Here is a 14,651-nt window from a genome sequence, read left to right on the forward strand (position 1 = left end):
TCCTTTGTGGCTGTCTGAGACCGAATTTTGATTGCTGAATAAAAACTTATTTTTATTAATTATTAATTTGGCTAGATCACTTTTACCTGTAACAGCGACCGAGATTCAGTCTAAGTGGGATAAGTCCTTGTCATGCCTCCCTTACACAATGATTCAGCTGCGAAAACTCTTCGAAGTACTGGGACATTCATGCCTGGGATGAGGCAATTCATGTTGGCTGATTTGCCGTAACACTGGATGTGGATTTCTTAACTTGCCTAAGGAGTTTTAGATCTCATCCTGACCACCAAGATTACAATTTATTTTATTTGCAAGGACACTCAGTGATCAGGAGCCCTGCTCTTGAAGCAGTCAATGCACGTTTTGGAGCTCTTTGGACATTAGGCAATTATCAGGAGCTAGCAGCTTTTGTCCCAGGGGCATTGTGTTTGGACACTCAAACACTGCACCTTTCAGTTTGAGCCATCCCTTCATCTGAGCCCATTTCTGGGCTCAGGCTTCTCCTGCTACCTGCTTTGGAAGTGGCGTGTCATGGCTGAGTTCTGCAGGCAAAGCTTAAAACTTTCTTAAGACATAATTCTCCTCCTAACTAAGCACCCAAGCCCTCATAGGGGTCATTATCAAATGTTGTTTCAACTGCACACTGCTTTACTGACTTCCACCTGGCAGATCTAGTTCCTGTTTAACCTCCAGTGTCCTTTTGCACTTTGCTCAGGTGGTTTCATTCTCTGTAGACAATTTACGGCTTAGCGGTTCTTTTCTCTCCCTTCCTTTCCTTCTCTCGGGCAGTCTCCACACAAGCCAGTAATAGAAAGGGAACATCACTAAATTTAAACTATTGCTGAGAGTCACTACCACAAAGCCACTGAGTCATTTGTGCTCAGAAGTCCCTACAGATACCCCCTCATGACAATTCAGGACAGTTTTCAGTGTCCCTACGCCTCGACTGAAGACCTCAGACTGCTAAGAACTGAAGAGTTGTGCTGCCTCCGGCAGAGGCAGGCAGTGTGAGCAGGTTCCCCATCACCTGCCCAGAGGGTTTGCAGCTGGGACTTCACAAGGACAGCAGTGGTGGGCTCCAGAGAGCTCCTCTGAAAGCCTCCGTGCGCTGTCTCCTCCCCACGGCTCAGCGAAGCCGGCTGGGGGCTGCACACAAGTTCCTGACACAGGGCTGGGAGCGCCTGCTGTCCTCAGCTGTGTGTGGACAAAAACGGCACCACACTCCTGGTACTAAAAGTGATTTCAGCATTTATTATATAAAAAAGAAAGACCTAAAGCATGGGGGCCCATGGGCCAAGCAGAAGTATTCCCATCGAGGATGCTGCAGCGCCAGGAGTGGGTCCTCTTTCTTGAGCAGTGATTTCCGCGGAGCCACACGGGTTCAGTGGGTAGATACCCTCTTTTTATGCTGTTTTTGTGTCCCTTTGGTTTGGTTTTTGTTTGGATCCTTCATTTGCATGAGGGTTTAAGGCGCTTGATTGGCCCATTACAGTTCTGTCCAGGCTGGCTCGTTTCGCCTGGGGGCGGGGGGGGGCGGGTTGGTGCACTTTACTCAGGTGCAAATACTCTTATCTACCCTTTTACAATAACCAAACTAACAGCACGCGCTAAACAATCATCAGCTATTTTGCAACAGTTTCTAACCTACTTTTGACACACAGTTTAGCCTCCCAATGCTTCCCCCGGCAGGCACACGCGAAGCGATGTGCATTAAGGCACAAAGAAGCGGCAGCAACAACTCCTCGGCCGCTTTGCCGCAGCTTGCTCCGTGCCGGGAGGCGGCGCAGGGCGGCTCCGAGTTTCACTTTCTGTGCCGGCTCCGGACCGAGCGGGAAATGAAAACTGAGCGGCGGGGCGGGCGCTGCCGCTGCGGGGCCGCTCCGCCCCGCCCGCTGCCCCGCCGGCTCCCGCAGCCCTCCCGAGCGAGTCCCGCATTCCTCCCGCTGCCCCGCCGGCTCCCGCAGCCCTCCCGAGCGAGTCCCGCATTCCTCCCGCTGCCCCGCCGGCTCCCGCCGCCCTCCCGAGCGAGTCCCGCATTCCTCCCGCTGCCCCGCCGGCTCCCGCAGCCCTCCCGAGCGAGTCCCGCATTCCTCCCGCTGCCCCGCCGGCTCCCGCAGCCCTCCCGAGCGAGTCCCGCATTCCTCCCGCTGCCCCGGAGGAGCGGCTCCTCCGCGGGCAGACGCGGTGTGCCGGCCCCGCTGTCCGCAGCCTGAATGGGTAAGGAGCCCTTCTGCTGGTTTGTGAGATTGGAGCCCGGAGGCGCAGCGTGTCAGGAGGGAAGGAAGCAGAGGGGAATAATCACGGAGAGTAGTTTGGCAGCTGAGTGCTCCTTTCAGGAGCATCCCGGAGAAGTGTGGAGGTGATGCGCTCTTAGGCGCTTCCTTCCCCTCAAGGGTGGGTGGTCACACCGAGGCTGCTGGAGCCAGCACCTCAGGGGGACCACAGAAACAGAATAGATTGGGTTGGAAGGGAGCTTGAAATCATCTCGTTCCAAGCCCCGTGCTGAGGGCAGGGACACCTTCCTCAGAAGGTGAAGAGATAATTCTACTAGAATAGATTGCTCCGAGCCCCGTCCAACCTGGCCTCCCTGCGGCAGCCCATCGGCACCCCGAGATTCCCAGGAAGGAAAAGGAGCTGAGAGGGAAGGGACAGCAAGCGCCAGAGGTGGGAACTCTGCTCGGGCACGGGGTGCGGGGAGTGAAGGGACAGCTCGGGGTCTGGCATGAGAAACCGGTGTCTTGGGAGGGCGGACGGAGGCTGGAGCAGCCCAGGGAGAAAGGGAGGACGCTGGGCTGGCTGAGGGAGAGGAATGTCAGGGTAGGTGATGATTATGGGGCGGAGGGTATCGCTGCTCCCTGATCTCTGCCCAGTGCTGGTGCGCTGAGGTACCGAGTACTACTCCGACCTGCAAAGAAGCGACGCTGCTCCTCCACTGAGAGCGGAGAAATGGGGGGCAGGAGGAGAGCCAGGCGCTCAGTCCCTTGGCTCACTCACCACCTCTTTTACATACCTGTGCAGGAAGAAAAGGAGGTCCAGTGCAAGTCTTAGGAAGGCTGTGTTTCTGATAGCTGAAACGAGGAGGTTCCGAGGGTTGGGAAATTCTGTTTGTGTCCCTGCTCCTACAACAGGATCCCTGATAGTGGTGACTGGGAGAAAATTTCATTAAACCAAGGACACAAGTCCTCCTGTATCCCTCTGCACCTTCCTGTCCTAAGATCCCTAAAATCTTTCTACCTTTTCCTCAAGCCACCCGAAGTCATTCAGCCCAGTGTTTGCTCTTTAATCCTGCTCTTAGTCCTCCCTTTCTTGACAAAACCTGCATCTTGCAGGTTTTCTTTATCCCCAATATATCCCTAGCTATGTTTAGCTACCTCTGTGCTGCCTGCCCCTCTCCTTTCTGTCTCTTTTGACATCCCCACTGCCTGGGAGCATCCCTTACCTCCTGGCTGACTCTACACCAGCTAAACCCACCAGCCTGAGATGAGCTCCCACTCCAGCTCAGCTTTCAGAAACTTGAACGTATCATTACATCATTTTCAGGAAAATGGGCAGTCAGTGTTCAGGCTCTCTTTTGGCAAGAGAGAATCAGATGAAATTTGTATTTTCCTGCATAGCTATTCTAATCACCAGGTCTGGGTATAAAAAGTAATGGCCTTTCAGAGTTTGTTGTTTTTGTTTGTTGTTTTTTTTTTCCCACCAAAAAAAACCCCAGCAAATTTGACAATATTTGGTAAATCTTAGTGTGCCACACTTAGAGATCAAAAGTAATCTTCAAAAGCAAACAATCAAAAAGTACAATTGGAAATAAGTATACTTAATCTTAAAAGAAATAATCGGGGGAAAAAATCAATTTCTAGCTTTTCTGCCTGAATCTTCAGTAACTTTGATAATTGACACTATTAGGCATACTTAAACTAAAAACATGCTTTTAAAGCAAAGATTTTTTTTTTTTTTATGAAAGGCAGAGTGAGGATTTTGCTCATTTCCCTTTCTCAGTAGCTTTTCTTCATTCTTTCAGTGCTTGGCCTTTGGTTGATTTTATGCGCTGTTTAATATTTGTAAAATAATAACTTCTGAGCATTTTTTGGGTCTCCACCCCACCCTTCCCAGAGAGTATACTCTCTTTTCTGATTCTGTTTCCATGTTGGCTTTTAGGAAGTTTCATTTTTGCATAGTTGCATTTGAACTCTTATCAGATGGTTTTGTTTGTGTGTTTTTATTTTGCTTTAGTAGCTGAGCCGCAGGAGACTGTCAGAGTAATGGTCTGTTGAATACTCCCTTAAGAATCAAGGCATTATAATGGTTCTCTTGCATGAACAGTTACTCTGCCTGTGATCACTTGAAGGAACAGAAAAAGAAACTGGTATGTTGGTACTTAAATGTGTTTCAAAATTACAGTCCAAAGTGCCACAGTAGTGCTGCGACTTGGGCGTTAAAACCAATGCAGGTAGCCCAGCAAAGAAACCAAATGTGCTTAGCAGGTCAGAAGAGGAGGTGAAATTTGACCTTTTCAATACTTGGGCTACTTTTTTTTTTTTTTTTTTTTTTTTAAATAAAAGATGGCTTATTTCCAAACAGAGGAGTTTTGCAACATCTGCTTTTGGGCAATTTTAATCATCTTATTGACCAAATCTTTCCGAACAGGGATATGTGGAGTTCCTTGGCTAGATGGAGCTGTTTCTGTGGAATTGAAGGCTCATTTATTTATTTAGCCACAAGAGGAAGACAGGATAAGCAATTGTCATCAGACTCCATTTCTGTTCCTTTAGCAATAGCCTGCACTCTTCAATACCCATGTTAATTCAAATATCCCATGTGCTGTTGCAGTAGTCTTACTGATTTTATTGATATTCCAAGCCAAGCTGGATGGGGCCCTGAGCAGCCTGATCTAGTGGTTGACATCCCGACCTGTGGCAGGAGGTTTAAATTAGATTATCTTTAAGGCTCCTTTCCAGCCCAAACCATTCAATGTTTTTTTGATTTCATTTTTTTCATAATGAAAAGGTCTCTTCTGTCCTTGAGCAATATTGTTAATGGGACAAACAAGTGGACGTCAAGAAACAAATAAGAAACCAGAAGTGGCACCAAGCGAGATCATGGAGGCAGAAATTGAAATACAAAATAATAAAGAGGAAACCAAAGAGGTGAAGGCCAAAAACCAGAAGCTGACATCAGTCTTTGGTCTGGCAGACTTAAAAAATGGTAATAATGTTTTGCCTATTCTTCACTGTCATATTTTCTATTTCTTTTGCCTACTGTTCCGTTCTCTGTTCATAGGCTTAATTTTCTCCTATTCCTTATCTCTTCACTGAGGATAATTCTCATTTTGCCTTGCTAAGTAACCATTTTGATTTTTTTAAGAATTAATTACATTAAAATCTCAGAGCTTTTTCTGTATTTAAGTCCTCAAATTGGCCATTGCAGCCAAAAAGGCCTAGTTGCTGGTTCTGTCTCTTTCCAAACATAGCCAGAAGTGCTGGATTTGTCAAACCATGGATTAGGCTCTGGTTATTCTCCTCATATAGGCAGCCTTTGCCTCCTGTTCTTCTATTTTATGTTGAGGTGTGTTGTGAGAGGACTGAAAATAGAGGAACTGGGAGAAATCTGAGAATCATTAGCTGGGTTTCCTTGGATTTTTTTCTGTCAGTTGCCAAACAAAACCAAATTTTATCTGTTTGATCAACGAAAGAATAGATTGAACACTTTTTCAGGCCTGACCATGATGCTGAGCCTATACACTGAGTTACTGAATGTGCACAAGAGGAGTTTGCCACTTCCAAATAACTTTCACTTTCCTTTCTTGTACCTATCCCCAGGCCTCACTTCATCTTTTTCTCCCCTACAGAAGCTATTGGACTGTACAACCTTGGGCAGAGCTCCTGTCTGAACTCTCTGCTCCAAGTGTTCCTCATGAACATATGCTTCACAAGGATACTCCGAAGGTACCTCCTGTTTGAGCTCCCTGAGATATTTCCATTGTTGCACTGTTATCTCTACTCCTTTTATGTGGGATACACTGTATATACATCCAATATATATATATATATCCAATACTGTGTATTGGATCACTGAGGTGCCATCAGGATGCTTTTGGTCCCTCAGCAATGTGTCTGCCTTGTTGTGTCTGTCATGCACTGACAGGCCCTGCAAAGGTAGAAGTTGCAGTGTCCAGACTTGCTAATCATCTCTGATTCGTGTCCTGAGCTGAGTCTTCATGGCTTGTATCTCTCTCCTTTCCCTAACAGGATGTAATTTTATTCCAGGCTCGCTCATAGGCCATTATAATAAAGGGTGTGTCACATGTAGCCATATCCACTATTGATTTTGTCACTTGAAGCATGTAAACATAAATATATCTTAATCCCTTGCCTCTGGGCCCTGACTGCCTTGGCTAGCACCTGACAGAGAAGTGTTGTTGCAGATCATGAATACCTAGCATTACTTAGTTTTGCTTGACTGTTGTCCACGAGTATCTTGAGGAGGATTTGGGCTTCTCTGTCTCTACTGACCACACTAAGAACTGGATTGATTTGTTTTCAGTTTACTCACTTCACTGCAGATTTAGTAATCTAAGTGGATTGTTTCTATTTAGTCCTTTCTCACGTGCCCACTAGTAAGCAGAGGAGAAAGAAGACAGATTTCAGATATGCAGAAATGATAAGTGTCATAAATGGACAAAGCTAAATAATGTAGATTGTAGGTTACCATGCTTATTTGAAGAAAGAAAAACCTGTGGGCTACTGTAAATTTAGGGAGAATTAAGAGTTTTGTTGGCATATTGTTGAAATACAAGCATTATGATATATGTGCCCATGAAATTTTGAGGCCAAGTTGAGAGTGAGGACATCAATGAGTGGGAGGCAACAAAGGTCTGGAATTGGCTGCAACTAATGTTGTTTCTAGAGGCCAGAAAGCACTTGAGGTCCTGCTTGGCTTGTCTCTTTTTCAGGAGTAAGCCAACTTAAAATTTTGGCCTTTTACTTTAGAACTGTCAGCCTGCACTATGGGATCCTTTTCACTTTTTTTGATGAAAATGTCCCCATTCTGGTTCTTCTTGAGCTGCTGTCTCTGCTACTGACTTGTGCTCCTTCAGGTGTGGTGTCTGATATTTCTCCATTGAACCTCTGACTACCATTGGTGTTGCTTCTTCCCTTTTCAGGATCACAGTGCCACCATCTCCTGCACAGAGGAGGAACGACGTCCCCTACCAAATGCTCCTGCTGTTGGAGAAAATGCAGTGTGGCAAGTGCAAAGCTGTTGGTCCCACAGACCTGGCTTGCTGCCTTTCAGAGCACAGAGTGAAATGTAAGCAGCCCTGCCTCATGCCCACCTCTGTCTGCATTATCCAGCACTTGCAAGCAGCCCAGATTCCAACATCTCCTCCAGGAATTCAGAAATGCCAGGAGTTGGGCACACAATGACACAGTGCTCTCTGTAGCTGCCTCCCAGCTGAGTGCAATGCTGTGTCTTACTTGTGAAGAGAGGAAAAAAAAGCCCTGCTGGATGTATTTGCTGATATCCAAAGGGTGGGAGGACTATCAGGCTGCTGGAAGATTCAGCTATGGATGCTGTGCAGGGCAGAGAGGACAGTTCATTGTTTGACTTGTTTTGCTGTGCTGCATCAGGATAGTGAAATAGCTGCTGTTACTTATTAGAAGAAAGGGATAGTGTGGAAAAGAGAATGAATTTGCACAGATCCCCCTCCTGCTGCTTCTTATAAGGGCAGAGAGAAGGATTTGCAGGCTAAATCTTCCAGCTGGTCAAAGTTCTAAAAAAGAGAGGTTTTTAATGCATGAGTGACCAGTGACAATGGGATGCCAAGAGTCTGTCTATGTGTACAATACACAGGGTATAACCAAATGCCCTTATCTTTGTCATATAAAAGCCCAAACAGGAGATTACTGAAAGGGGAGGTGCCCTAACCCTTATGAAAGAGGAACACAAGGTAAACTCAGTATCCCCGTTTACATCATTTTTCTCCTGTCTCTGAGTGGCTTTGCAGTCAGCTATCTCTCTTCCAGTTAAAGAGAGATAGGGATCAAGGGATCTATCTAATCTGGTTTGTGAAACATATGGATAGGCCTTCCTGACATTTTAATCTCCATAAAGCATTTTATCCTTCCTGGGGCATGAGAGGATGGGAAAAAGAAGTCTGTGAGTAATAAAGGTGAAAAGGAGAACAGAATCTTCCTTGTATTTTTTCTAAGGAGGATTCAAAGGGGACTCTTGACAAAGGCATGGTAGGACATGTGACATGGAAGTGATGGGACAAGGGGTTATGGTGTGAAATGGAGAGCTGGTTTAGATTAAATATTGGGAATAAATTTTTTACTGTGGGAGTGGTGAGACACTGATGCAGGATGCCCAAGGAAGCTGTGGATGCTATGTCCCTGCAAGTGTTCAAGGCCAGATTGGAAGGTGTTTGCTGGTCTAGTGGAAGGTGGGGGGAGTGGAACCAGATGATGTTTAGGGCTCCTTCCAACCCAAACCATTCTCTGATGCTATGAAATGCACCCCCCAACTCAGTGAGCCATTTGAACCCTCCTCTGGATGCCCCTCTGAGCATCCTCTTGTCCCTGCACCTGGTGACAAGGAATGACTTTTGCACTGGGTAGTACAAACACTCCTGTGCTTTCCCACTGCCTGCTCAGGTCACATGGGGAAATTGCAGCTGGTTCCCAGTCTAAGCTCTGTCTCTGCAGGGAGGAGCAAGGGACAAGAGACTGGATCTAAGGGGGGACAAAAAAAAATCTCCCTTTGCCATTTGTGGGAAATCCGTGCTTGGTGCTGTTCATGATACTGATTGAGGTTGTGTTTTCTGCCCGTGCAGTGTTTGTGCAGCATGATGCTGCTCAGCTCTTTCTGACTCTCTGGAACTTGTTAAAGAAGCAGATGAAAAAGCCAGAGCTGGTAAGGATGGTAACTGAAATGAACCTTTGGCCCTTATCATGTGTGGTTTCCTCTGCTCCTTGAACGATCCCATTGACTGGCAATTGCCCAAAGTTAAATTTTTTTAATTACCTCTTCTTTCATTGTATCTTTCAAATGGGACAGAGAATCTTTGTTTCATAAGCTTTGACATTTTAAAACACAGTTACATTGTGCTCATCCTGCTTTCAGGGCATGCCAGAATCTATTCTAATGGGAGAGCTGATAACTAAAAGATTGATCTTTTTGCAGCATTGCATTTAATTATATTTAATTTCTCTTTCCCCCCAAATTTCTGTCAGCATTTATTGGTGTATCTTGACACAGCTTTTCTGTACTTTGAAGTCAGCCACGTGCATTTCACTATAATTAGTCAGTGCTAGTATGTGATGTATATAAGTCCCATGGGACTGGGAAGAGAAAAGTGACTCTTCCCTGACTGACTGTCACAGTTTTAGTAATACAGAAGACAGGCTCTTGCTGCAGTTTCAAGTAAAATAGAACAATTCTGCATCAAAGCAGATATTTAACCCTCTGGTCTTATAGGCTGTGTCTTTCCCTTCTGTTAGGGAATGAGGGGAAGGAGTTGTTCTCCTTTAAATTTAGGGACGTACCCTGTCCACATAAGTCATTGTCACATCTTGGTTCCAACCTCAAAGGAATAACCTTGCTTGAAATGTGTGACCACAGGGGCTTTCCCATCTACAGTGGAACAGCTCAGCTCTCTTCTTCATAAACCTTGTTTTGGCCTTTATTTTCACCCCTCCAGGTTAAAGAGCTGAGTGATTTGTACACGATCTGCATACAGGAGCATCTGGCCTGTCAGAAGTGCTCTTTTGAAGTAAAGAACAACAGCACCATGTTAACCCTTCCACTCCCAGTGCTGGATGCCAATTCTCACAGGCTGAAGACTCTGGTAAGTTTAGCAGCAGTACTGTTTCCTTAGGAGATGAGTCCCCTCTGTTAAGAGTGGATTTTTCAAATCCCAGTGGTCCACTGGACCTTATAGATTCTCTGACCACTTTATACTATTTCAGCATAAAGGAGCTGCTTTGAAAACCACTAAGGCTTTGAAGTAGGAATAAAAGACATTTATACAGCAATACCTTCTTTGTGGAATATGTGTACTCTTTTTTTTTTTTTTAAATCCCCCAACTATTGAAATCACAGCAGCAGCTAGGAGAAATGAGGCACCTTTTGTTTAAGGCTGCTAGGCAGTCTTTTGTCCTTTGAATAAAACATTCCTTCTCTAACTTTGCTGGCTTGGACCCTCTGAAATAATGTAGAAATAAAAATTCAGCTGAAGGAATTCAGTTGAAAGAAGTCTCTGTCTTTTTAGGAGGACTGTCTGCAATACTTCTTCCATCCAGAGGAGTTGACTGGACAAAACATGTGTTTCTGTCAACAGTGTGGGAGAAAAACAACTTTTCTGCAGGTAATTGGAGAATTATTTCCCCATGTCTCATACCCAGAACTTTCTTGAAGACTGGGGAGGTGGGGAAAGGACTCAACCATATCAAGTTTGAGAGGAGATCAACAACTCAGATATGCCAGGACAGCAGTGTCAGTGTGATAAAAAATACAGACACCTTTTCTCCTGTTAGGAAGAAGGTCCTGTGGTCTAATGCCACAAGGAAGTCGATTTGCTTCTCCTTGCTTTCCTTGTGCTACCAGCCTATGGCTAGAAAAGCACATGAGAAGTGAAGCAGCCCTTGAGACACCCAAGGCTGGGTGCTGGTGACACTAAAGCTGAGAAACTTGGATATCACAGCTCTGTTGTGTGCAGACAGGATACCAAGGTTTGGAATCTGAACTGGCAAATATCCACTGGAGCATTGGCTGTTCTCCATTCTACACACACTGGGGGGCAGTGGCTCCCCAGGCTTTGTCCCCAGAGTTTGTCCCCAGTTTTCAGTTGCATTGTTGACTGTTTCACAGAGCATGAAGCTCACCCATCTGCCACAGACTCTGGCCTTGCACCTAAAGCGCTTCTGCTTTGAGAAATCCTCTCGTACGCACAAGCTGAGTCTCCACCTGCCATTCCCACAAGAACTGGATCTCAGGGAAGTCTTGACAGAAAGTCAGTGCCAAGCAGATGACAGTGAAAAGGTGAGATATTCCTGTTCAAAAAGGGTGGATTTTCTTCTCTCTGCTCCATTCTCATAAAAACTTAAAGATCACACCAATACTTGTCTCAGTTCAAAGTGCTTGTCTTAAAAATTTGTGTCTCAAACTTTACCTGTGCCTGGTGTTGTCTCACATCCCATAGTTTTAACTGATTCAGCCATTGTTTAACATTCTCTACTCAGATTAAATCACCAAAGGCACCATAACTGGAGCTTCCTGCTTTAAGGACAAAATCCAGGCTTTGCAGGTCTCACCTGTGCAAGACAGGGGAATTCTGTTCCTGGTATTTCCCATGCAGTATTGTTTATATTGTTGGCCACAGATTTTGATACTGTTGGCCACGACAGCTTTGCTAGGTAGCTGAGATGGATCTGCCCCACTGTGGGTCTGTTTGTTTTCCTGGGAAATAACCAAGGGGAAGTGTGCAACAACAGAAGTCACCACTGCAGTGACTGTGGTGAACCTCTTTGCTGTTCCTTTGCTATCCTGCTGCCTTTCTCTCCACCCTCTGGTCTCCAGGGAGGCTGCCAGCCCATAGCTGATGGGCAAAACCGAGGGCAAGAGCAAAAAAAGGCAGGATTCTCAAGGCAAATCTGATCTTTTTTCCTTACAAAATGCATGTCCTCACTGCCCTGGCTGCTGCTTGTCTGCAGTCTGTGGCAGATGAGAATTGCTGCACTGGAAGTTGCTCTTTGTGTCTCTTTGCAGGCTACCTGGCAGTTTGAGCTCTTTGCTGTCGTTGCTCATTCAGGATTGAGCAGCTGTGGGCATTACTGTGCCTACATTCGGAGCCTCACAGACTGTAAATGGTATTGCTTCAACGACTCTGAGGTTTGCCAGGTAAGCAGATCCAGCCACATTTCTTTTGGACCTTCCTGGACACTCCTCCAGGTCTCACCCAGTCTGAGTGGTGCTGACTAGAGAGAACCAGCAAAGGGAACTGAGGCTGCACAGCTTTGTCCACCTCTGTTACAGGATGCTCTGGGCTGAGGGCAGAGTGACTCTCACTTCTGCACCAAATAAGGCCTCAGGTTCTGTTTTGTGCATTGAAAAATGACAAAACATTCTGAATATTGCAGAATATTCAAGATATTTGCTGAATATCCTACTTGATGTACCCTACGTCTGTTTAATGTATACATTCAGAACTGGTTTTCCTCAAAGAGTCAAAGCAATAAACCAATTTATTGAAAGGTGTTTAGTTCCTGGAAGTGCCACTTATACCACTCTTATGAGAACTCCTGGGATGGTATCAGAATTTTTCCATCTCTTGAGAGTTTTTACAAGGTTCCTGCTGTGTGTTTTTCTCCTCTAGGTATCATGGGATGATGTTAAATGCACCTATGGACATTCCAACCTCTACTGGTATGCAAATGTATCCCTGATATTTCCTAATACTGCTCTGGACTTTGGAATGAGGGTAGCAAAGAGAGGGGAGACAAATTGGTTTGGGAACATATTGGGGTCTAGTGGGGATGCAGGAGATGTGCAAGTCAGGATTTCTCCACACTTTTTATTTTGATGCATTGTAAGAAAATGAGCTTACAGGAGGGACATAATCTCTCCTATAAACCACAGCACTGCCAGCAAATCTTAGGAACATTGGAGAGGGCCAGCTTAGTTGACCTAAAGCTCAGAAAGCTGAGCAGGAGCAATTCTGGGATGTTACCTGCAACCTAGATCTTCAAACATACCTTGTGATGTGCCTTCTCTTTGCCTCCACAGGAGAGAAACAGCCTATCTCTTGTTTTACATGAAAAAGCACCCTCAGCAGCCCTGGCCAGGAGTATCAGAATGTCTCTGAAAGCTGTGCATTGTCCATGGAGCTCAGCACCTCTGTGCCAGTGAGAACATGTCCAAACATTTCACCAGAAAGACATTCTGCACTCAGCAACCTCGGACGTCAGATTTGGTGAAAAAAGTGCAGCAGATACTCAGCTAGAGAAAGGATCTAGGAACTGTTGCAGCTAGGGACTTTTACTTTAGTGCAATTTTTATATTAATGTGACTCCACTTGTTCATTTCCTCTTTAAAAGATGGTGAAGATAGTCCTTGCCTCTGCTGCCTTACTATTTTCCTTAATGCTGATGCCTGGATCCCATTGCAAGGGAAGTGTCTGGGCTGAAAGCCTGTGTGATGTGCCAGGGAGGTGTGGGAGCCATACAGAGCCAGCAAGAGCTTGAGATTTACTTTGTCCTTTTAGCACCCTGTTAGATGCTGGAAAGCTGGGCAGGAGACCCCCAAAATCACCCCAGAAACAGCTGGAGGAAGGATCAGAACCCTTATGACACACACATCAGTGGCACACACTCCTTAAAACCTCCCAGAAAATGAATCACTGCAGGGGCACAGATGTGTCAAGAGGTGTTTCAAATCAGGAGCTATTGGAGCAGTTCTGATTTTCAAGATGGTTTGTTTAAATTTGTGCAGGTGATTATTATTTTAACAGGCTTATCAGGCTTTTAGATGCATTTTCTTTCCTGTAGAGGAAGATATTCAGAGCAGCAGAGATTCTGAAGCTGGTTTGTGATTTTGCACAATACAGGCCATACATGGTGGTAAGGGAAGTGAGATGCTTTGATGCAATTGAATTTTTGGGATTTTTGGTTGTGTGGCTTTCAATATACTCATGGTGTTAACTCCTGCTGATCCTCTTAGATTAGATCCTCCTAGAGAATCCCAGCAGTTTGGGATCTGGAAGTACCTTCACCCTAATACACCCTGTAACTGTATCCTTACAAAGGTGCTGTTTTGTAGGCTGAGCAATTAAAATATTATATTAAAATTATATGAATTATATAAAACTAATATAGATATATTGCCATCTATGTATAACCCAATTTTATTTTGGTAATGATGGTGGAGTTCACAAATCATGTCCATTTTCTGAAGGTAAACTGAAGAATCTTAGAGCATAGCTGTGAAATTACTCATTTATGGTGTAGTAAGTATTTATTTCACTGTATTAGCAAGGTCCATTATTCTGTTCAGCTGTGTATTTGTATTATTTATTCTGTGTTACAAAAATCCCAGTGTGTTATTTACCATCAGGATGAGGAATTTTCAGCCTGTTCACCTTCAGGAATATATTGAATCCTTTCTAAAGCATCTTGCAATGGGTGAGTAAGAAAACCAAGTTTCTGTTTGCTTTTCCAACACTTTGCCTCTGTAAAGAAGCTAGAAAAAGCTGCATTTTTCTTAGCTGATCTGAGAAGTTAATGGGATAAGAGAACTGACATTTCTAATTAGCTATAACTTGAAATTTAAAAATTTATGCTTATGAAAAATGCCTTAAATGCATCATAACCTTCCAAGCATGTCACCCATCAAGGAAACAATTGCAAAGATATATTTAAGAATATTTTCAATCAGTGGAAAAAAAAAACCATTTAATTCCAATGAAAAGTAATCGGTGTTTTTTTGAATTAAATATTATGGGATACATCCCTTAAAATCAGTCTTGTGGTTTATTCTTCATCTATTCTTCCTAAACACTGAATGCAGATCAAGTATTCAGGGTAGAGCTCCAGCTAATGTTTATCTCCAAGAGCCATGGTTCTTAGTTTGAAAAGAGAGGTGTTTGTTAAGAAAGGCAG

The 14,651-nt window shown here is 44.8% G+C and overlaps 1 protein-coding gene across 4 annotated transcripts; it reads left to right on the top strand.

Moving 5' to 3' along the window:
• Positions 1 to 1,863: 1,863 nt before the first annotated feature.
• On the top strand, positions 1,864 to 14,513 carry USP18 (ubiquitin specific peptidase 18). 4 transcript variants are annotated; one of them, XM_085570043.1, is made up of 12 exons: positions 1,864 to 2,217; positions 4,231 to 4,363; positions 5,005 to 5,202; positions 5,846 to 5,942; positions 7,160 to 7,305; positions 8,831 to 8,910; positions 9,698 to 9,844; positions 10,268 to 10,363; positions 10,867 to 11,037; positions 11,764 to 11,895; positions 12,371 to 12,420; positions 12,781 to 14,513. In XM_085570043.1, the coding sequence occupies exons 3-12, from the start codon at positions 5,034 to 5,036 to the stop codon at positions 12,857 to 12,859; spliced, it is 1,167 nt and encodes a 388-aa protein (XP_085426169.1). In that variant the 5' UTR covers positions 1,864 to 2,217; positions 4,231 to 4,363; positions 5,005 to 5,033; the 3' UTR covers positions 12,860 to 14,513. The 4 variants fall into 4 exon arrangements, with proteins under 4 accessions (XP_085426169.1, XP_085426172.1, XP_085426170.1 ...); XM_085570044.1 differs by lacking the exon at positions 1,864 to 2,217 and adding an exon at positions 2,246 to 2,664; XM_085570045.1 differs by lacking the exon at positions 1,864 to 2,217 and adding an exon at positions 2,246 to 2,664 and having other exon boundaries at positions 4,234 to 4,363.
• Positions 14,514 to 14,651: the final 138 nt, after the last annotated feature.

The sequence above is a fragment of the Lonchura striata genome, chromosome 1A, assembly GCF_050655825.1.
Source record: "Lonchura striata isolate lonStrDom1 chromosome 1A, ASM5065582v1, whole genome shotgun sequence".
Taxonomy (NCBI): domain Eukaryota; kingdom Metazoa; phylum Chordata; class Aves; order Passeriformes; family Estrildidae; genus Lonchura; species Lonchura striata.

Excerpts from the sequence above, each read along its gene's own strand:
- USP18 (XM_085570043.1), top strand. The coding sequence starts at position 5,034 with ATGGGACAAACAAGTGGACGTCAAGAAACAAATAAGAAACCAGAAGTG. Across the intron at positions 5,943-7,159 it reads TTCACAAGGATACTCCGAAG|GATCACAGTGCCACCATCTC; the intron begins GTACCTCCTGTT and ends TTCCCTTTTCAG. Across the intron at positions 11,896-12,370 it reads ACGACTCTGAGGTTTGCCAG|GTATCATGGGATGATGTTAA; the intron begins GTAAGCAGATCC and ends TTTCTCCTCTAG.